This window comes from Hylaeus volcanicus, chromosome 5 (genome assembly GCF_026283585.1).
Source record: "Hylaeus volcanicus isolate JK05 chromosome 5, UHH_iyHylVolc1.0_haploid, whole genome shotgun sequence".
Lineage (NCBI taxonomy): Eukaryota > Metazoa > Arthropoda > Insecta > Hymenoptera > Colletidae > Hylaeus > Hylaeus volcanicus.
In genome coordinates, this window is record NC_071980.1 from 2391851 (window position 1) to 2414445 (window position 22595).

The 22595-nt window shown below is 46.6% G+C and overlaps 2 protein-coding genes across 5 annotated transcripts in view; both read right to left on the reverse strand.

Annotated features, from left to right (window-relative positions):
* Positions 1-19: 19 nt before the first annotated feature.
* LOC128876115 (uncharacterized) lies at positions 20-4237 on the reverse strand. 2 transcript variants are annotated; one of them, XM_054122216.1, is made up of 4 exons: positions 3945-4235; positions 3653-3831; positions 2019-2298; positions 20-1171 (listed from the first exon to the last, which is right to left on the reverse strand). In XM_054122216.1, exons 2-4 carry the CDS (start codon positions 3820-3822, stop codon positions 926-928), a joined length of 696 nt encoding a protein of 231 aa, XP_053978191.1. In that variant the 5' UTR covers positions 3823-3831; positions 3945-4235; the 3' UTR covers positions 20-925. The 2 variants fall into 2 exon arrangements, with proteins under 2 accessions (XP_053978191.1, XP_053978192.1); XM_054122217.1 differs by having other exon boundaries at positions 3653-4237.
* An 11597-nt stretch (positions 4238-15834) lies between these two features.
* LOC128876624 (protein vestigial) overlaps positions 15835-22595 on the reverse strand; it is an 82397-nt gene continuing 75636 nt past the window's right edge. For all 3 annotated transcript variants that reach the window (XM_054123135.1, XM_054123133.1, XM_054123137.1), the window contains exons 6-7: positions 20135-20232; positions 15835-15989 (exon numbers count right to left, since the gene is read on the reverse strand). In XM_054123135.1, the coding sequence (XP_053979110.1) occupies positions 20153-20232 (80 nt within the window). In that variant the 3' untranslated portion in view covers positions 15835-15989; positions 20135-20152. The remainder of the gene's footprint in view (positions 15990-20134; positions 20233-22595) is intronic.

The window sequence follows — 22595 nt, forward strand, 5'->3', positions numbered from 1 at the left end:
TCTCTCTCTCTCTCTCTCTCTCTCTCTCTCTCTCTCTCTCTCTCTCTGTGTGTGTGTTTTGACGCTTCGAATCAAGATAATCACTAGAGCCGATTATTGTGAATTATTTCGAGTGTAAATGCAATTTGCAGTAGTTACCTGCGGTGAAGAGAAATCGTTGATCTTTAAATTAAAGTGAGAAATGTTCAAGGATGATTTAGTCTTGCTTCATTAAGCTTTGCACGTGACTATTCAGCCTCCCGGAAAGAATAATTTTTCTAGTCTATAAGTATTTAACTTTCATCTAGGTTATTTACACGTGACGTGAAGAAGACAGTGAAGTCCATACTTGTTACGAGGATCTACCAATGGAAATGACTATGTATAACGTTCGATCAGGGGATGATCGAATCATTGCCAGGGGGCATATATTTACAGGTGAAGTGAGAAAAATAATGCAATTTATATCGAAAGGTGTTAAGTTGGTTATCCAACTTATTAGTCTCACTTTCCGTTGTACTTATACGAAAGTCCATGAGAAATACTGCACTATCGAAAAGGACAGACATAGACTTGCCTAAAGTTCCTAAAGCCGTCTACGATGCTATCGGAATCTGTTCATCGTGTACATTCATGAAACAATTAATTACTGGAAGAAAATTAATTCCTACAAATGGAAGTTCGATACTCCAATCATTTCAAATAAATAACCCGTTTTACAATAAAACTAGTACTATCCACAGTTCGTATCCTCAAATTCCCATGCGGATCGTATCCCTAGAAACGAAATCGATCGGTGAAAATTTGGTTACCGAGATAACCGAGACTGATCTCGTCCATAGGTTTAGCTGAGGGATCCTGTTCCAGTTTAGGAGTCCCAGTGGACAACTTTTTGGCGATAGGATTACTTTTCGAGCGCGAATTCTCGTCGCAACGAGACCCAGTACTACGCGCCGGATTCTTGAGGCTCGGTGCAATCGGTGGGCTTCACCTCGAGCCACCAGTCATTAGGGTAGTGATATTTTTGGAGCTCTATACCCTCCCTAGGTACAGGCATCAGTCGTCCACCGAACTGTTTCGCCGGTAAGGGAGGAATCACCAACTGTGGCGGGAAGCATTGCAGGCTAGGGGAGAACTCGCAATCCGGAGGCAGTACTCTTCTTGTCCAACCGACTCTCCTTACCATTTGCGTCTGCAACAGAAAAAAAAACTTCCTCGTTTATAGAAATATTAAGTACATAGACTATCCTCTAAAATTAAGGCTCACTGACAAATTCCTCTAATAAAAGTTACGTCGTCTCTTTCGCGATTTATCGCGGTTTACCCCACACTGATCGCTTCCAAAGATTCCTATTCTGTACGATAACGCGGCATAGAAGTCCTACATCATCCCGATGTACCCGCGTTCCACATTTTTATCTCCCACGGAGCGGCCCTTAACAGGTTATACCGTAATAAAGCCACGCGATGTTAGCAAAGGAAAGTTCGTCCGCTTTATTGCCAAAAGCCATGCCAAAGAGCAACTTTCCGTTGCCCTAGTTATACCATACGTAAAACACGCGTCGTAAATCCCACAAAATATTCGCGACTCGTCGCCGAATTTATAACGTAATCGTAACGGACGATACTGCGGCGTTAAATTTCCAGCTCGCGATAGGTCCGCGAATCGTTACAAGTTCGCATGTTCGTTCGCAAATAACACGGCTAGTTGGTGACGTTAAACGATTTTACGAGTTCGCGCGTTTCGAGAATCGGTGGCATGTCGCCGATGTGTGTCTCCTTTTATAAATGGAAAGAGCACAGGAAATTCACAGAAAATGATACGTGTCTCCGAAACGAAGAATATTCGAAATTCGGTGATGCTACCGACAATCGTAACATACTTAACATTTCAAACCATTCCATACCGATATCACGGATTTGAGTAGATTTGAGTTTGATTTAGATACGTGCTGTGTATCACCCTGTGTGTACCCTTGTAATTATCAGGGGTAGGTATTAAATTAAAGCCATGCCATAATAATTAATGGCGAGCTCACCACCGCATCCTCCTCGAAAACGACAACTTCCACCTTGGGCGCGTCCTCGCCGACTTCGTGCTCCTGTATTCGGTACACTCCGGCTGCGTGCAGGTACGTGGCGCTTAGGCCAACCTCGCGGAATGCTTTCGTGATTAGGACGTCGTCTCTTAGCGTGTCCACCAGGCAGAGCTCGACCTTACGCGCCCAGGGGAGCGCGCGACCGATTCGAACTTGACCCCAAAGTCCCCCGAGGCACAGAAAGTGCACGATGCCCAACTTGGCCAACACCAAGTGAGCCCTACGGGGATCACACGCACCAGACGTTAATTATATAGACTGAGGAAATTGGTAGAGGGAGGATTGGTTCCACATGCCAAGACTATCGACACTACTGTCCTACGAGTGTGTTAGGCTAATGGCGTGCATATTAGCAAGACCAATATATGTACATTTCCAAGGTTTAACTGGCGTAGGAACTGCGATGGTTGGTGTACGAACTAGTACACCTTCCATCATGGATTTTTTGTCACATGCTCTGATAATCAATTTGTTTAAGACTCTCGTTTAACTTCGTTCAAAGAAGAAATAATTCTGATTTTAGTCCACTGGCGCAATAGTTAACGGCGTCCATCGAATCGACGTTTCAATCGCAAGCAATGTCCATATACGAGGGAACCAACGCCAGCCGAGTCAATAATTTTTGCATGTTCCCCTGCCAACCGCGAAACCGAAATCGACGATTCGCCGGTTCGTAATTAAAGGGAACTTTTGGCCGCCCACGTCTGACCCCGTTTCGCTGTTTAGAGGATCAGCAGATTTGACGGATACGCGAGTAACGGGCTGGGAATTTAATGGCAGATTTAACGGAAACGATTCGGAACGCGGCGGAATAACATTTGTGAATGCGGTGTTGTCCGACTCGTGACGTTAAACGAGGAACGTGATTCATTAGGGAATCAGGTGAAAAGCTCGTGAGCGTGGAATTGGATGTATGCTTATCTGTGTAATGCAATGATACACGGTTAACGTGTCGGTGATTCGAATTCTGCCGAAGAATGAAAGTAATTAAGGTTTAAGCAGCCTCGTTTCCGGGTTTATTTGCTATGTAGCTTAACCCTTCGAGTGCCAAGAGCGATATATCGGTCCATTTTTGTTCGCAATCATGCATCTTTGCTCAAAATTATCTGGTATTTCTCGGATATGTATACATATGATCTCTGCGTTTAGCGATTGTATTCGAATTTAATGTCTATTCTATTTGAGGTCCTCAGGGGCCGTAGCTATGTTTAATCGTAGCTACGGTACAGCTCTAGCGATTCCGAGATGCCCAAACTATAGGGAGGCCCAACAGACTACCGACACCCACATTGGGGATGTCAGGACGAAAAGGAATATGCAAGCAAAAGCAAAGCAATGCAAAGCAAGCATTCAATGATTACTAAAATGTATCCAGTTCTGTGAGCCACATGCTCAATAAATGAACAAACAGTTCAAGTAGTTCGATCCAACAGACCGAACCAATCGCATGCAACACTTAGGCCAGCCCTCATGCAACCGTAGTCAGCCATTCTGCTACGATAAAACCTATCTGCCAACCGCGCTGTTGATAAGAGCTTATCCACGGTCAGCAGTTAGGAGTCAACCGTGTGCACCTGTAGGCAAGTTCGTGGAGCTTATCCGTGAACTCCTCAGGAACGCTGCACGGTTGTCTGGGCGCCTCTTGCCGACTGAGGCTGTACCAGAACAGCACCACCATCAGGAAAAACGCCGCCAACGCTCGTAGCGGAGTGACACGAAATCGTCTTCGTGGCCAGAAACTCATGCTGGTAACCTTGAACACAGAGAACCGTCGTCGTCAGACCGTTCCGCTCCGTTTTCGTGGAAGAACTCTTTCGCCACGCGAACTTAACACGGTGGAATCTCGATCATCCGAGACCAACGTACTGTTCGTCCACGAGAAACGAGCCGAAGAAGCTCTCGAGCGAACGGAGCACCAGTGTCACCTCACAACACGCAGTGTCTTCCATCGTGACGACTCGTCATTACGTAATTTCGTGGAACGCCGCGAGCTAGGGCACCGCGACGCCGCGTGGGTCGTGCAAGGACGCGTGCAGCCGCGACGTGCGACCGACACATGACCCACGTGTCCACCAGGTCTGACCGAATTCACGTTCTCGCGACACCGCTTTTTTTCTCACCCTCGTTGCGCACCACCGTTACACCGTGTATTTCCAGTTTCAACGTCGCTAGTTGCCCCCCTCCATTCGAAGTCGGAATCCCGTGGAACTGGCAACGCCGCAATCGAACGACGACTCTACCATACCGACGCGGATCTCTTGATCGGTGGCGCCACGACTGGAACGAATAGACACCATGGTCCTCTAGCTGTCGCGGCCTCGCGGTGGGAACGTTCGGTTCCTGTACGGAAAGAATCGATCGCGGGATTCGACGAAGGTAGAGTCAACCCTAGGTGCTAGTTCGATGACATACAATCAATCCCGTAAATATTCGTACCCTCTATATCTATCGAAGAAATTTGTTTAAATTAAATGGTAGATTTGATGTTTTTAAGTGTACATTTGTATAAATATTAATGTTGAGTAACGCGGACGATCGGGTTAGAAAGATTGATTTACTCACGAATCGAACATTCCCACCTTGGCAGACCCCAGTAGGAATTTCGAGCTATTATCCAGCCGACGCGGGGGAAAGTGGTGTACGAAAATAAATGCACCGACGTTACGTCCCGCTTTCTTTCATGGGAGGAGAGGAGTTTATCATTTTGATGGGTGGCTCGTCGTGGAATCTAAGTTAACCGACGCGGGAAAGAGAAAACGCGGCGCTGGGGACTTTTGCGGGATTGCGGTTCGCACGTGACTACCAGAAATAGTTTTTCGCCCTTCGGAATCCGAACGGATCGACGCCGCCAAGATTTCCGTGTTCCTTTTTTTCCTTTTATCGTGGATAGATTTGTATAATTTGGAATCTGTCGAAAGTCCTCTGGAATTCACGGTTTCGATCGAAGATTCGCGGTAATTCTAGGTAACTCGGAGGAAAGCAAGGAGGCATCGGAGATGATAGAGGTGGCTCGTATTTAAAATGGCAACGTTTTTAAATAGCGTCCAACTTCCATAGGATGCTGGAGATGCCTGACGTGTCCCTCGCATAGGTGATCGTGTAATTACTCCGTGCGGCGTATATTTCTTGTATCTCGAAGCATCTCGGAGTCGTTTAGGGTCAAGTATGCTCGGTCACGACGGAGTTAATGCATAACGTTGACGGAAGAATACTTTCGCGTTGAATACCAGACAGATCAAGCAGAACGAGGCAAAATTTCATTCATAGTCGGGATCAAGTGACCGCGCGGCGGACGCCATGATACACGGATACGTCGAATAGGTGACACGTTACGTGCGCGCAATTCCTGCACACGGAAATCCCGTTAGAAACATAACCGTCGATTTAATGGGACATTTGCCCCTGTGAGGAGCAAACGCACTGCCCGTCACGTGGAAGCTATGCATTCTTCCGCGAAGACTATGGTTGGATCTTCCTAGAATGGTTTTCTATGCGTGATCAGGCGGGAATTAAAATTCTTCGCTTTTAACGATTCCTACGTCGTTACGTAATGCGTTATTTTATTTGGAAAAATCGTGACCAGTTTCGTTTATTAATCGACGGAAGGAATTTAGAGATCGCAAGGGAGCGGAAGATACATGGGCCTATTATAAGCCAAACTGAATAACTACATTTTTCTTTCGTGATTTTATCAAAATTTTAGGGACCATTGTTGAAAGAATGTTTTTAAAATCAATTCTTCTTACCTTCTTATTCTATGAAGTAGATACGTAGTATAAAGTTGAAGTACCGTGAAACCACAGTGTTCGAAAAATCTTGGAAAGGAAACTTTTCCCAGGGGCGTTCCGTTTAGAGGATGACTGGCGTCCGCAAATTCGTCAACGCGGGAATAGGTTTAAAAATAAAGACGTAGCCCCGAAAACGTGGCGCGCTATTGGCGTTTCTGCTCATTAAGATAATTGAGTGGGGCTCGAGGCTTCGCCGCGATAACTCATTCGGAGACGCCGTTCCCTCGGAAAAAAGTAAATATGTACAAGGCGAACGAGGAGTACAAGAGGCTGCGTGTTCGCTAAATGAGTTACGCGAGTAACAAAACTAGCGGATAATTCATCGTGCTCGCCGTTACCCTTTCGCGCCAGTGATGGGCAAAATTCATACGTAGATCGATTCTTTATTCCGTGAACGCTGCGGTATGAATTGTAAAATTAAACAGAATTATAGAAAAAATATGAATAGAAATATGTTTCTAAAATTTCTCATGATTTCATAATGTTTTAGCGATATTGTCTGCGAGGACGCAGAAACGTTACTGCACAGAGGTAAACGTAGACGCGTTACACCGACATTTCAGAAATATTCTACCAAATATTTCAAATCTAGTACCAAAGAATTCGCACGATCTTTCGCGCAGCACGGGTATGTACGCAAACGAATATTTACCATTTATTAGAAATTCAAATTACCATTTCTCTAAAAACGATATTCAGTACGTTCAATAGCGTGCAACTTTTCTTAACTTTCCATATGATATCTCAAAAACTCAACGAAATATTCGTTTACATAACAGTCCGCACGTTTCCTTCTCTTTTTCTCATAAGTGTCGCGTGTCAAAGCCGACCCACGTGGAAACGAATGGAAGAAGGATCGCGAATGCTTATTTCCTCGCGATGTTATTTGACGTTTCGGGACGATATTATTAATTCACCGAACAGACCCTTCTGTTCACCGAATCGGAGCGTTTCACCGTGCCGTAAGTGGACGTGGAAAGAAAAATTGCGGCGAATGTCGTGGAACCGGGCGGCACCGTAAAACAAACGTTTCGACGACGCGCTTTTCTCTCCTTCTAATTTTATCTTGTCGCTTCCCTCCGAGTAGTCCTTAGGCGTGTATTTTCGTAGCACGTGTCACCTACGTATAGGCACCTTATCTCCGTAGTTAACGAACACACGAGTACACTTGGCGATCTTTCGAACACGTGTACGCGCTTATCCCTCTTGTTTCTATTCTAATGCTTCAATTGCAACCTCTCCCTCAACCGTCGCGGAATTTCAAACAATTGGTGTATTCGTTTGTACGTAAAGGCTATCCAAGTGACGAACCAATAATGAGAAAGAAAGCATACAAGAGCGACAGAGAACTTGTTCTAGTTGAATTGCTTCATAACTTCGTATGAAATGGACGAACCGAGTGGCCCTCATTCCTGGCTGTCATTTCACGTCGTCGAAAAAAGGCGATCAAGCCACACGGGAATTATAAAGGTTCATACGTGTCGATTGATTGGCGCATTCCTTTTTAAACGTCCCGGCGTTTCCTCTCGCGTCGCTAATCGTCGTTTCGATTTTCTCCGACGACATAAAAGTCCAGCTATGGTTTTTCCGTGATAATGAACTCTAGCAATGCGACTCTTTGATTGTGCCGACCATAGAAATCAGTCATTCTTCGCGAACGATGCAAAGTACAACGAAAAACCGCGAGTCCGAGTGTTTTATTATCTCCGTTTGCTTCGTATTCAAAGTCGTGGAAATGGTTTTCACCGAAAAATGCGGTCTTCGCAGAACGCTCGCTGCAGTCGTCGTTTGCGTTTGAAGGGAACTATCGAACGAGTCGAAATTCACAGGGATATCTCGAATTTACCCAGCGGATGAATTCGATAAATACCTATTGGATATTGACGCATCAGTAATTAACCCTACGAGAACATCGATATTTTGAGCGTCAAATGCTGTTGATTTCGAGAGTTGCCTGGCATTTCAGGAATGTTTCCGTTACTCGTTACACAATAGAGACAGTATTCGTAGTCAATAGCGAGGGCGGGGAGGGCGGCAGAATTTTTTTCGTCCAAATGAAATTGCGGAGAATCACTCATTCGACGTGCAGTGCAATTGTTCAATTAATGCTCATCCGCTTTTGTAAAATCTGTGCGTGATCACGGGCGCATTTGAATAATTTCCTACTCACAAATTACAGCTACTTTCGATTAAATTACTTAGTCGCCTGTTCATGCGTCGATCGTCATCCTAGGGTAGGGACGTACAGTGTCGAAAACAAGGGAGTTTCGAGGGATTGGGATAAAGCGACATCGCGAGAGGTGGTCGGCGCCAAGATAAATCCATTATCCACGGGTATCTTAACGACATTGTCGTCGCGTCCGACTTTAGTTGGCTATAAAATTCGTCCAGGTTTAATGCGAAATAAATGAACAGATTCCCAGGATGCCGCGTGTGGTCAATCCCGGTCGCAAGAACGGTCTGGTTTTACGAGCAATAAACCTTTTTCGCTATTGTGCCCAGTTTCGTGGGCCCTGAATCGAGCGCCTTCGATTCGCTTTTCGAAAGAACCGCCTCTTTCTCGTCGTACGGTCACGGTTCGAGTCGTGGCCGGTCGTTTACACGTTTTCCTGTCTCTTATCTAGATTTCAAAGCGACTAGGTTGTAAATCAAGTTAAAAAAGACACTGCTCGAGAAGACGATTAAACCAAATTATGGCGACGGAACTAGCAACCCCTGATCGGGTCCGTATTTTCCATTGTATTAGATCGTCCCAAAAGTTCCTGCCAGCGATCGCAATTTTCACGAAGCTCGGAACGTCTACAAGATTCCTTTGAAATTACCGATCGCGTCGACAGCGGTCTACGATTCGGCAAGTCCCAAACGTCCAAGCGAGAGGACATCAACGGCGAACAAATTCCTCGATGCAAAAATAACTAATAAGCTTCGGTAGCCGCCTAACCCCCTCCCAATTCCTCGCTCTTTCTAACCGCGGGGACCACCCCGTTTATTTCAGGGTCTTTATCGTTCAGCGGTACTTATATGTCCGTGTCGATATTCCCCTGGCGATCGAGAAAAACGACAAGATTGATCGGGAGCACCGAAAGAGAGGCAGATTAGTGGTTTATCGGGGAGTGATCTTCCGCAGAGGCATCGAGCGTGGGAGGGGAGGGGCCTGGGCACAGGGGACGAAGAGCTGACGGAGCAACCGGGAATGCGAGTTGCATTTCAATGGGCCCAGCGCGTACGTAAAAGTGTTTCGTGGATTCCGACGGGGTAAAAACCCTCGGCGATGACCGCTCGGACAGGGACCAACAAAGGAGCCGCCATTTCGTGCTGATCTCGGCCATGGTGGTACCGCGCGCGCGCGCCGCACCCCGCGGAATGCTTGTACACGCCGATTTTTGATTCCGACGAACGCCGAGGTGTGCGGATTCTGGAAACTGCGGATCCTCGTAATAGGTCAGGCATCGAAGGAATCGAAGTCGAACAACAACTGTTGAGGAATCGAGAGTGATAGTTGACCCTCTGGACAACCCAATATTAAATTTAATTCCGTACATGCCCAAACGCTAACGGTCGGTAAACTGTTAACTATGGCACGCGTGGTCTGAGAGTAAACTTCTTAGTACTTCCTAGTTAAAGCGAGAGAGTTTCATTTTTATCGGTTCGAAGGTGGTATTGGTTCTCATTGCTCCGATATCGCGCGATTAAGAACGGAATTAACTAGAACACCGAATGAAATCTAACATGAACGTCGGTGTAAGATAATTGAAAAGTCATGTCGTCAGCTGGTATATCGCAGCGCTCGAATGAATTGAGCAACAGTGCAGCAACTTGTAACACTGTTTCCATTAAGCGCGCGTCCGTCCACTGATCTACCTTTCACGAGATAAAAACGAGCACAAGCAGCACGAGTTGCAAAGATACCTACATTGGTGACCCTGTTTTCTCGATACGAGTTGCAAGCGAGCTAGGCTCCACTGTTGTCTGTCCATTTCTGTAAAGCCACGCGAGCCTCTCGACTTTCCATGTAACAATGACAGACCATTTTTCCGTGCGCGTTTCCGCGAAGACGACGGCCATGTATTTTCCAACGGAAAAGGGTCAAGTGACGCGACAAATGAAATAAGAAACGTTACAAATTGCGTTTGCGTTTTCGCGTTACAGCGAACGTAGGCCGCCTAAAGGAATTCTTTAATGAAGTATCCAGAATTCCCACGTAATTTAGTCTGAACTACGCGTAAAGCGGTCGACCGTTGTTCGTAATTAAATTCAAACGTAATTACAAACTATGAAACGGAAACAGCCGCCGTCGCGTCGGTGGAATCGTGTCAACGTTTGATCGACAACCTTTCGCGGTTAGTTTCTGAAGGATCGTCGCTTCGAATATTTTTCGAAATATTTGTCAGACTTGATGCACTAGTTCTAACCCTATATGTTATTTCAGTAGGATTTTTAGTAGGGTTTAAGAGGATCACGAGAAGATTAAATGTACGGATATACGGGAAACGTGACACGGCATTAAATTATAACGCAACTTCGGAAGCAATCAAGTACATAGAGAGCGATCTAATTCCTCGTTCATCTCGAAAGCAATTAACGATCCTTGGAGCGTTTTTCCGGCCATCATGCGCGTACTTTATGACACCGTAATTGAATAGCGCTGTGATTATGTGAGTTGACATCGCTATGACTTCCCGTGCGCGTCATTGCGCTCAAATTGACCACCTTTTTGTCGCCATGATGGTATCCGTTAACGATCTATCCGCTCTAATAGTTATCGATTCCACAAAAAATTCGTACAGAGCTTCGCAGCGTGAGCGCGTCAAACGCGTCACTCGATGAATTACCTTGCAACATTCGAAAATTTGAAAATTCTGGTAGACTGATCTGGTTTTCGAATAATTTAACTGGTTTCGAATAAATTTTGTTCTGCGTTAGATCATTCTCTCTAAGCAGTATCTATTAGCAAAGATCTCTTCCACCCTCCTCATACTAGAACCACCTGGTTCTTAATAACTTGCTACCACCGTATCAGCACTTCGGAGCAGTAATCTTAACCGCTGCCAACTGCCGGAATCCTCGTTAACGGAGAGGATTCCAGGCTTCGTCGACGTACAAACGAGGTTCAAAGCGAGTCTAAGGGCATCGATAGCGTCTGGTAGCGGTGACTTCGACCGAACCCAGCGAGAAGACGGGCAATAAAGAAACTATAAAGATTCGAAACGAGGTGACGCGCAGCGGGCGACGACGTTTGCGTTTTGCCGCGACGGGGAAAATATGAACGCCCGTGACACGCGCGCGGGAGCCGAAATCGGCGTCGTGCCATGAGTTACGTTGACGTAAAAACGGCCCGCGGGACCGTATTCGAAATAACTGTGGAATGTTCGTGTATCCACGGGGAACGTTAAACGGCCGTGGGCCACGGTCGTGCATTGACCACATGGTACGGGTTCGCGTTGTCAGCGTGTCCACGGGCCCCTGGCGAACTTTACGCTGCCGGTTCGTTAAAGCTCGCGGTCCTACGGGAAGTTAAAGGGCAGCGGTTACACGCATTCCGTCTCTGGTAATGCCGAAACTTTCCAACCGATACAAGAAGTACGGCGGGGTCCCGTGTCGCCGGTGCGCGGCGGCGTCGATTCCTCGACGTCTCAAATTAGTCTTCTTGTACGTTGACGATTTAATATTTTTTATCGTCGACGGCGTACCACGGTCGGCGTTTCCTCGCTTTATGCGGGCTCCGACGCCGTGTGTACGCGTAATGCGATTTCGGGAGAGAAATTGATGCGATGCAGGGAGCATGCACGTTCGATGGGGAAAAAAGACCGCTCGAGCGTTCATTTTTGTTTTCGGTCCAATCTCAGGCAACCGATCAACTTCACCAAATTACACGCATGTCGTTAACCCTATCAAACCTGGCGTCCACAGTTGAAGACACAAAATTTAAAAGTTACCGAGATTATCGTTTAGGGCGAAAACTACACTAGGATTTTTTTTATGTAATTCTAAAAATTAAGTTACATTAGTACGAGAAGAAAAAAGTAATTCTGTAAGTCTGAAAGGGTTAAGGATCGTCTGCGAATTACGGGTAATCTCCATATCGAACCACTTAGGACCGTATCGAATCACGAAAACCTTTCTGTCACCGTCGAGTCTCGACTTCTATTGGCCCGCGATCCATATTGATATCGCAATGGACGAGCGGATCAACACACGCGCGAACTTTTATCTCGACGCGGGAATTCGCGACAGCCGTCTCCGATTAAAAAACATTCGGTACCCGAAGCGTTATCAAAAAAGGATAACCACGCACCTCCGAGCATCGGCATGCTTCTGATCAGCGCCGCGAAAGGACCTTTCGAGATTGCGATCGACGAGAAGTAAATATCAGAGCCGGCTCTCGGCGCATTTGTACTTCTAACGAGCGTGACAATGTCGAGACACCTTGCACGCTTTGATTCGGTGGCAGTCAGCTGCCGCAGGGGCCCGTTGCACCACTTGTCAATCCTTCTCGGGGAGACGACGGCTCAGGGACGGTAATCTATGCAAGACCGCGTTCACCGTTACCGAAAGGACACCTGTGCCCGAGCGAAAAGTTGACACTTTTAACGCGCGACATTATACCTCGTTAAGGAAATAATTTCCTCGCCATACGTTCACCGCTGACGCAACCGGGGCTTTGGGAAAGTTTGGGGAACATTGGAGCAGTTCGCGACAGAACCGGTCGCAACTGGAACGCAAGACGGAAGCTAAAGATGGCGGCCGTATGCGTCGAGGACTTCAGTTTTGACGTTTAGTCTTAGTGTTCATCCGTTCCGTTCCGTTATTTATTAAAGTGCGTAACCATGTACAATACTACACTGAAAGTTCTTCTTAAATAATACTTCCATTCTTATTATCGTTACTTTGTCTTACATGACTCCTGCATTGTTTTAGTACTGTTTGCAGTATCTCTTAAATCTCATAAACCCGTACTGTAGCTGCACTCAAACGTAACTACAGCCCCTGAGGACTGAATGTTCATCATTACCAAGCATTACTTGCAAAGTACTCCATTTTACCGGTCAGTAAAACTCTAGTCACGAGCAATTGCAAGGAGTGTTGCTCTTGGGTTCTATATTACTGATGATGCCAACAACACCATTAGAGGAACCTCGAGACAAAAAGACAGTTGCCTCTACCTTACCTTGTTCATCCAGAATCACTCCGTTCGCTACCACGATGGCTGGCCCATATCCGCGAAAGAGGGAACTGCGCGATCGCGACAGCCGAGCAAGAAAGGGTCCCCGCGTCGTTTAATCGAGACGAACCTGGCCAGCTAATAAGACACCGGTAAGTAGATCCCTACGGTAAGATAGTCTCGTACGGTGTCGATAAAGTTTTTTTGTCCCGCGCGATTCGCGACTTTCGATGGTGACTTATGAGACACTAAATCTTTGGCTGGATACGCGGAATCGGTATCCCGAGCGAGTACGAGTGAGAAATACTTGGGATTACTGGTCCGATCGGTTCGATAGCAGGCGTCTTCGGCATCCGTTGGCAAAAGCAAGAATTATTGCTCACTCCGAGCCGAGGATACGTCCGTGGCCGCGGATCTACTAGGAAAACGCAACACAACCATTGAAATTGTTTGTGAAATCAATATGGCGGTGACCATCAATCGAGGTAATTGACAAGGTAATTGGCGCGGTTTCATACCTCGGCGTACCGGCGCGCGCAATACTCAGAAAAACCGACGGTCACGAAATAACGCATATAGGGAAAGTTGTCGCGCGACTTCGGGACGCTTCTGCGCGCTCAGGACCTCCGTCTTCCCTCCTCGTTCGTCTTTATACACTTCTGCGTTTATATTCTTATTTTATTTTACCTCGGACACCCTTCGCCGGACGCGTAATCGATACACGGAACGATTCCACCGATGCGAGGACACCGCGGAGGTTCGAGACGAGATTTTCTTATCGGTGTAAATTATTGAAAATTCCGGCGTTTTTGTTGCGGTCGACCCTATTGAATTATGGGTTAATTGAAGCTGGTTCGGTTCGATTCTGGAGGAGATCGGTGTCGATTGCTTGGAAGAGGTATAGCGAGAAGTTCGTGGAGAAGTTGGATACGGTAATACGGCGATGAAATTAATAAAAAATGTTGCACCGAGGAGTGCACCGAGGAAACAGAGGATCGACGCGAAGAGAGGACGAGCCAGCGAGATACAGATGCATAAAAAGAAAGCATCGTCGACCCTTCCAGTAATTGACAAAATGTTCGAGGCAGCAATCCCGCTACCGATAGGGAGCAATTTCATTTACACGTCGTCCCGTCCGCATCGATGGATCCCGGCATTCGTCGAAAGGAAGCGAGGATTTTTCCGCCGGCGTTTTTACGAGCCCCCGGGACCAGCCATGACCCCGGAAGCACGGTTTAATATCCGCTTATGACGGCTATGTTTCACGGTCTGAGACACCCACTCGGCCCCATTCCGCCCCATCAACCCCCATAGTGCGTTTAATTTACGTGTTTTCGCGAGTTATTCGTCCCCACCTTGGCCAACCCCTCGTCGAAAGGGGGTCGGGTCTCCATGGCGACGTCGAGCGCTCCGACGCCCAATCGTGGGGCGCCTGCGACGTCGGCGTCAGCCCTACGAAGCCGTGAAAGACGATAATAATTGACGACGAGAAGAGCGACAGAGAAAGAGTGAGGGTGTGGAACGAGAGGGCCACCCCGCGAGGGTAGAGAGTCGGTGGTTTTCGTTCTTTCTTCCGTTCTGTGCGATGGGGTAAGCTAAATCGGCACCCTCGAGATTTCTGTTATTAAGCGGACTGCCCTCCAAGTTGGATTTCATTTAGTCAGGTAATTCCGTAGTTTGGAGAGGCCGCATCGAGCCTCCTTCTCGATTATTTGTTTACTCGGGTATACGAATTAATTGTTTCCCTCTTTCTGCAGCAACAGAGACGAGTTCTCTTTTATAAATACAATTATTCAACCCTTTATTGGTCACTAGTACTCATCGTTAATATATTAATTATTATATATTATATACCATTGAATTTACGATGTATCTCGGTGTTGCCTTCCTCACAAACAAATTTGTGTATATATAACTTGCGATGCATACATTTTTATTGTTTCAGGAAAATGTTCGCAGTGCGTCTCCTGCGTTCATTAAAACTCCAAGGTGCGCCGAATGTAGGTAAACGGTTGCAGGATCCAGATGTCTCGCGAGCCTGAAACTCGGAAGACTTCCAAGGTACAAGACCAATGTCGACCACTATGAAGGGTATGTTTCTTCGCCCATTGCCCAGCTGTCTAATATGCATACAATGTTACGAATACCGTATGTCCATCCGCGTGCAAACCTTCAATGTCGCGCTATTTCAGCGCCCTTCGTTCATCGTGACGTTGATATACGATTTCGCGATTAAAAGGAAGCAAACGTGTCTCCTCTCGAGTCGTATCCTTATCTCGCCACTCCTATCGGCAACAGCAACATTAATATCCGTTTTCAGGAATGAATATTTAATACGACTTACGTTCTTCGCTTTCCCGTATAAATAAGAGCAGTTAGTATATAAGTTATATTACATTTAATCCTTCGGAATTTTGGTTCAATGAATATTCCAACAGTGGATTTATATTTTGCAATCAGCATAATAATAATACACGTCGGGCTTTTGTTCGATTTTCGTTTATATCGTTGTCGATAGGAGCGCCCTGACTAAATTAGCATAGTTGGTGCAGTTGAACATGAAAGAGAGCGTAGAGGGGAGATCGAAGCATTCTTATATCAGAGTAGTCGGGGCAATTGAAGGCAGAATGGAATAGTTGGAGCATTTGTTTGTAACGGCATTGTGCAATATGAACTCCAACGAAATTAAATCATTTCAACCCTTTGGAAATTCAACCAGTCGAACACGGCGAATCTGAAGCAATAAAAGTTTAACTGAATTCACATTAGAAATGAACGATTACAATGTAAACAGTAAAATTTTGCATACACGATCAATTTATTCTACATTTAACGAAGCGGTTCGGTACATTTACATAAAATTTAAACTTTGATTGGTTCGTATTCGAAATCATCCTTCTGTCGTGCCACGTACAGTAGCACTACTGCGATGACAGTCATGACTCTTATTGCCTGGAGTATCTGAAACAGAAATTTGCATACATTAGTGGGTGAACACGGTATAATAAAATATTATCAATTTCAATTCATGTAGTTAATCAAGGCATTTATCTGTGTGAATGAATAGCGAATTCTGATTTTAGAGAATGCATCGACGAATGAACCTTTAATAAATAAGTATTAATTTTCTCTAGGACAATGCCAGCACTTACTGTCATCGTGATCACCACGCACGCCAACGATTTCACGACTTCGTTCTAGACTTCGAATTCTGCGATGTCTCGCTAGCGTGCGCGAATATTTATACCGCGGATTAACGCCACCGGAACATCTGAGTAAATTTACCACGTAATAATACAAACGCTATTCATACCCACTCTGCCACTGCTTTCATCTCGACAAGGTCACCATTTTATATCAGGAAAAAACCCACCTCGAGATATTAACATAAAGATCACCTCGAGTATCATCAAGGAGAAATTGAGGATCGTTGATTCGAGGAACAAAAAAAAAAGTGGAGTAGCGTTTTCGAGGGAGAAAAAAGCCTCGAAGGTGTCCATGGCCGATGCTTCCACGTTAATCGTTCCCGAGCTAATTCCAACCGATTTCTGACCGAATTTGGAAGCTCTGGTGTCGTTAACATTCCCGTGACATTCGTCGACGACAGCCCTAAGCGAGGCTCAACACGAAAGCATGCGGGCAAAGTGTTAAAGATCGATTCTATCGCTTTATTCGGCCACCGGTTGCCCCATTTACTCCAGGAGGATACATTATAAACGTACTTGGCAACGTATCACCGGGGAAAGAAACAAATTTCTCGAATTCATCGGCCGACCGAGCGTTTTTATTATATTCTATTAAACCGATACCCGGAATTTACGAGACAATTACAAGCTCGGTTTCGTCTGTGATCGTGACCGAGCTGGCTGTCGGCCTGGCTGAAAGAACGACCGAGCGTGTATTGAGATCGTGGGTCGGCGCAAGGGACAGCGGGAAAGAAGTAAAGATTTTATCTCGCGCAGCTGATCACCACTCTCGCTTTGGTCGAGAACCAAGGGAACATTTCTTCTCTTTTCTTCTCTCCCTCGCTTTTTTTTTTTTTTGTTTTTAATTCCCCGCGAGACTCGTCCCCCGTGCGAGAAACGCCGCGGATTTGCATGCGATCAGTTACCGATTAAACCAGATAGAATCGGCTACTACTTCGCGCCGAATCGATGGCTGGGCTGTCTTGACACGCAATGGCCAACCCTTGCAGCCCTCAGAATCGTAAACATCGAGTCCAGGAGAGCTGGAGCCCTTTCACGAAACTCTGGCGAAAGATATCAAAGTAGGAATCCCTAAACACTGACCCAAGGACAAGACACGCGTGCCAATTTAATCTGTAAATAATTTTTTTATTGTAAATAAATTTGTAAATAAATGAAATTTATGAATTTTGACGAAGTTGATGTAGTTGAAATAATATTTAATCCTAGCAGAAATTTTTAAGAATAGTTAAAAATACTCGACTATCCATCCGAGTGTTCCTAGATCCACACATTCCCCAAGTTGGTCAACAATAAATCGTTGCCAATGAAGAGCTCAGTTAAGAAATCGATTTCCCCGCGGCTTTCCGTCGATTCGAACGCGATCGAAGCAAACTGCCTTGTCTAGCGGGCACGAGAATAGAAAAGCCTCGCGTTCCTCGAGCCTAGATCAAAAGGAAGAGCCGATTGGCAACGCGCTGAACCCTATCTGCATCTCGATCGACCGCAGGGCATCACCAGATACGAGGTTCCGACGCATCGATCAGCGGTCCTCGTTAAAGGTATCCGCGAGCGAAAAAGGAAGACGCGGACGGGGGAGGCAGGAAATCGGACGGTCGTCTCTCGTAGGCCGAAACGGAATTCAGCGAGTGACACCACAAGTCGACGGAATTTCACCGTTGCATAGCCCGGGTAGCTCGCGATCCGGGTACCAGCGTCTCTTTCTCCCCGATTCCTTCGTCGACGGTTGTTGCGCGAACCGATCGGACTCGTTTCTGTGTGCGTGCGGTTCGCGTTCGCGCACGAGCACGGATCGGGAGCCAGCGCGATGTTCCAGTTCCCTCTGGCTGCATTCAACGCGCAAGTAGCGTGCCGGGCGTGCTGATACTTCAGCTTCTGTTTGCACTACTTCGCCCGAGCGGTATGCGCTCCGCGGGAGGGTCGCTTTCCGTCTTCTCTGAGCTACTTTGCGACCGAGCTACGCGTACCGAGAAGAGGTGAGACTGGAGAGCTCTGGGGGAAAGGGTGGCGTAGGTTACCCCGGAGAAATATGCGGATCTTGTTGGGAGAAATAGTGAAACAGATATGGGCGAGATTGAAGAACATATAGGAGAGCTAATGAAATAGGTCGCTGATGGGATCCCAGAATCTTATGGATGCTTAGATGAAAACCTGCGAAGCAACGAGCAATTTAAACTTTTACAAGTATTTCGCACAATTTGCGTCGCATTGTTTTACCCGCGTCGCTATGCGCACTTAAAGTGCACCGTGTGCCGTGCGTTCAAATGCGTTCGACGTTCCTTGACTCGTTGCCAATTCGAAGCGTGCGCGAAATGTGCGAATGCGAGTCACTCGTTCGTCGAAATTACAGCCGGCACTATTAAGCCACCATTAATTAACCATTTCGAGTGGACGGTGGAACGTTGGCGAAGGATTGTTCATTCCAACGTGTATGCAAAACTGTTCATTGTTGCGGGAGGAATCTGGAACGCTAAAAATAAGAGACGATTAATCTAGATTGCCGTGCTCCAGTTCTGAGCGTTTGGAGCAGGTAGCCCTTGTTCGCACGAGAGAATAAGGGCAGCACAAACGACTTGAAAGTCATTATTAGTCAATATTTTATGCATCGATATTTAACTTGACAAAAATCAAAATGGAAAGTTGCCGCGTGCTTGGTTGCTTGGTTTTTTTTTTAGATGTGCAATTTTGACTCACGTCTGCTTTGTTTTGTTCGTGTCTGCTGGGGCCCACTGGCCCCCATCTAGCTGGGGTACCCCGGGGTTGCTAAGCCCGTACTGTAGCTGCATATTCGCATGCTACAGCCCCTGAGGACTCGCCGTGTGCTCGATTTCACAACTACTACGTTCTACAATCCCTCCAATATTCCACGCGTTTATTTCTTTTTAAGCCCCTCCTCACGAAAATACTCAGAGACACATGCGACGTAACTCCCTCCGAAAAAGGTTATCGATCACTGCGATTGCCTCTTCCTCCCAGCCTGAAGCCGACGCTAATTCAAACGCAAGCCGCCAGCAAACGCTCGAATCATGCTTCGAGCGTAAACCGCGGCGTTCCCGAGCGCTCGTCAATCGCTGATAAACGCCTCGACGGTTCGACGGTGTTCCTTGTTCGGGGTAAAGAATCCGTTGACCTTCATCTTCGCGCAGGCCCCACGCAAGTTGGCCAGCGGTCTCCCACGAGATGAATTTATGAACAGGGAAATAGAGAGACAACAGTCCCCAGCCGTGGACGGAATCCCGGGGTGGTTGTGTACCTGTTGTATCGTTACATAAGGAAACGACGTGTACATAAGCACGACGAGCGTGTGTGGGAGCAGGGAGCCTCATAGGCGCAGATAAACCGCTAGATAATGCGCCACGCTGACAGAAAGTCTCCCCGTAGCTACCTGCTCCGCGGGATGCCTCGTGTGTCGCGGGACGGATCGTCCCCGATCGCTGTCCCTGTGTGCTGGACAAAGCTGGGATCATCGGTGAATTAGGGAGCATGATTCGAGCATTCCATCGAGTCGCGATCCACGACGACACTGCCCGGCTCGTGGTTATGGATTTTCAGCTCCCTCCGCGACTCGAAGGTGGGGAGTACCCCCATCGCAATTTCGATCATTGCGATTTTTACTGGTCGTTGGATTAGCTGGATTAACGCGATTAATTGGCAGATTGAGAAATAAGAAATGTAACAGTTTGGGAGCTACTTAGTTAACGAGATGAAAACTGCAACATTCGCGAAACGTCGAAGCTGGGGTCAGACGCGACAAATTTCAAGACGTGTAAGCGCGTAAAAAAATGTAACGCATCTACACTCGAGATTTACAATATCGATGCCACGCACAAGACATCGGAATTCGGTCCTCGTGATTGATGCCGGCAATGACAAACGCGACGAGATTACAAGATGTCGTACCTTTAACTTTCTACTTAATTATGAATGCGCGAACGAGTCACGGGCGCCTGGTGATTGCTTCCGGCTCGTGCAAGTGCTGCGATTATTTTGGCAGGATTCTGTAACAAGAAAGAGAACAACAATTATTTTAAATAATACTTTATTTCTCCACGTTGTAATAAAAAAAAATATAATTCGAGTCTGAAAGGGTTAATAGATGACCGCGCATCGGGAGTATTCACGCCTGAAGCAGAGGCACGTAACTGGAACGCTGCTAAATCGCGAAACGCCGCGGGAAACAATGCGGAAATTAAAAACTGAACGCTAGACTCCGACTAGCTAGCGCGGATATCGTCGGAGACGGTGATCTCGTTCGAAACTTGCCTCGTTGTGTTTTTGCTTTGCATAAATGATGAGCGCGGGTATTTTAATGAAGACATTCCACGGGCGCTTGCCGGCTCCTTGGCGCACGGCGAGAGATAGAAGAAAGGCCAACCTTTGCTCGAATAGACACGTTCCTGGCCGCCTTGTTCTATTGGCGAACTGCAGTGGTTCATAACCTTCGCGGCACAGTTTCCAAGATTCCCATTATTTTCGAGGATCGCAGAGATTAATTCGAGGTTTCATTCTTTTACATTTGGTAATCAAAAACACACTTCCTTATGAATGAAACATTTGAATCGATCGTCAGCAATTAGGCTCTTGTCTTTTTAACATTCTCGTGAAAGTGGCCTAAAACGGAAAAAAATGAAGATGCAAGCAACATTCTGGTGACAGCCGTAAAAACGGCTTTCATCGAATCGTTTCGAAGCGCGCACCGTGACCGTGATTTTTACGAATCACGATGCACCTGCCCTTATTCGGGTGGCGGATTTTAATGCCTCGGCGCACCCTCGACGATACATTGAACGGCGCAAATGAGACGTGACTTGAAAACTGAGTAGCAGGGGTCCGCGACGGATCGAACACGTGCGCCGGGGTGCACACGCCTAATCGTTATTCCGATGCGTTCCGGCTGCTCGCAAATAAACAAATTACGCTGGTCGTTCGCTAGACACCGAATCCATTGTTTCGGGGTAACTTGACGACGTTATTCCAAAAATTGCGCGTAAAAGACGGAAGGGAATGTGGTATTCCCCGTGAACAATAGAAGTCAAATCAATCTCGTTTTATTTTATATTATTCTTACTTATAAAAATAAATGCTCATTTTTTCCTACGAAGTGCGATCACGTGGGTGACCAATTCCTCTTAATAATTGGAACAGATTATGAAAAAGAATGGTGCCTCTCGTTGGCTGTCGTCTGCCAATTCCTGCCGTTTAAAAGCCGACCGTTCCCCGAAAACGTCGCACGATCCGGAAGTCGCTGTTCTTTTAAAAGCTCCCGCCGGCTACCGGTTTTCTGCGATTGCACGCGAACAAAAAGAGGACCGTGGACCCCGACGAAGGTAAAAAAAGGAGACGAAGACACGAAGGGGCGGACTACGATATCGGGAAGGTGGACGTCGTGTACCGCGTACCCGGGACATCGTACGTCAAAGGTTCGAGCCCGTGGGAACACAAGGGCAGAGATGCCTTCGATGCCGAGGCCAGGTCCGACCTAAAAGTGTTACTGCAGGTAGACAACGACGGGGAACGTCTACGATGGCTGCCCAAGGAAGAGAACAAGTGAAACTCTCCTTCCAGCCGCAGTCGGCGATCATTCTGAATCGCTACTCCAACCCTTTGTACTCCAAAGCGTCTCTTGTATTAACGACTGACGACTTGGTGACGACACGTGTGCCAGTTTCTTCACGATAATTTTCAGGTTATTTTACCAGTGCACAACCAGACAACACTGTGTATTTTATATTTGTACGTGGTAAATTTTCGTAAGATGACACTGAAATGAGAGACTTCGATTCCAATGCGCAAACTTCGAATACAAACAACGAATAAATATCGAAATGAATCGTTGGGGTTAATTAATATTTGATATTTCGGGTCAGACAGGGGAGAGCTACTCGGTTCCCAAACAGAAGGACCGAACGGAGAGAGGAAGAGAAAGGATGGCCGTCTCTCTCAGGTGACACAGTCGAAATATGCTCGTCGGCATTCCTAGACGTTTTTTCGGTCTTTGTCGAGCACGGCGTCACTATGTCATCGAGACCGCGACGATACGATTCGATCGAGGTCTACACGAGACTCTCGGATCTCTTCGATCGCCTCGATCTTCCTCTGGCTCTATTCATCCGATGATATTCACCGCCCGATGGCGTTTTGATGTCCAAGTTATGCGGTTAAGATAAGGGGAGATGTTCGAGCACGGTATTATTATATGTTCAGCTGCGATTGGGATCGAAACATTAGAGTATTTAACTGGAGTGGAAGGATTCCTTATTTTTATATGAATTCAGATTACCGTTATAATAGCAAGGAATTATTCGTTTCCAAGCAAATCTTTAAGCAAGAATTCGCCATCGTCTGCGAGAACATTAAACAA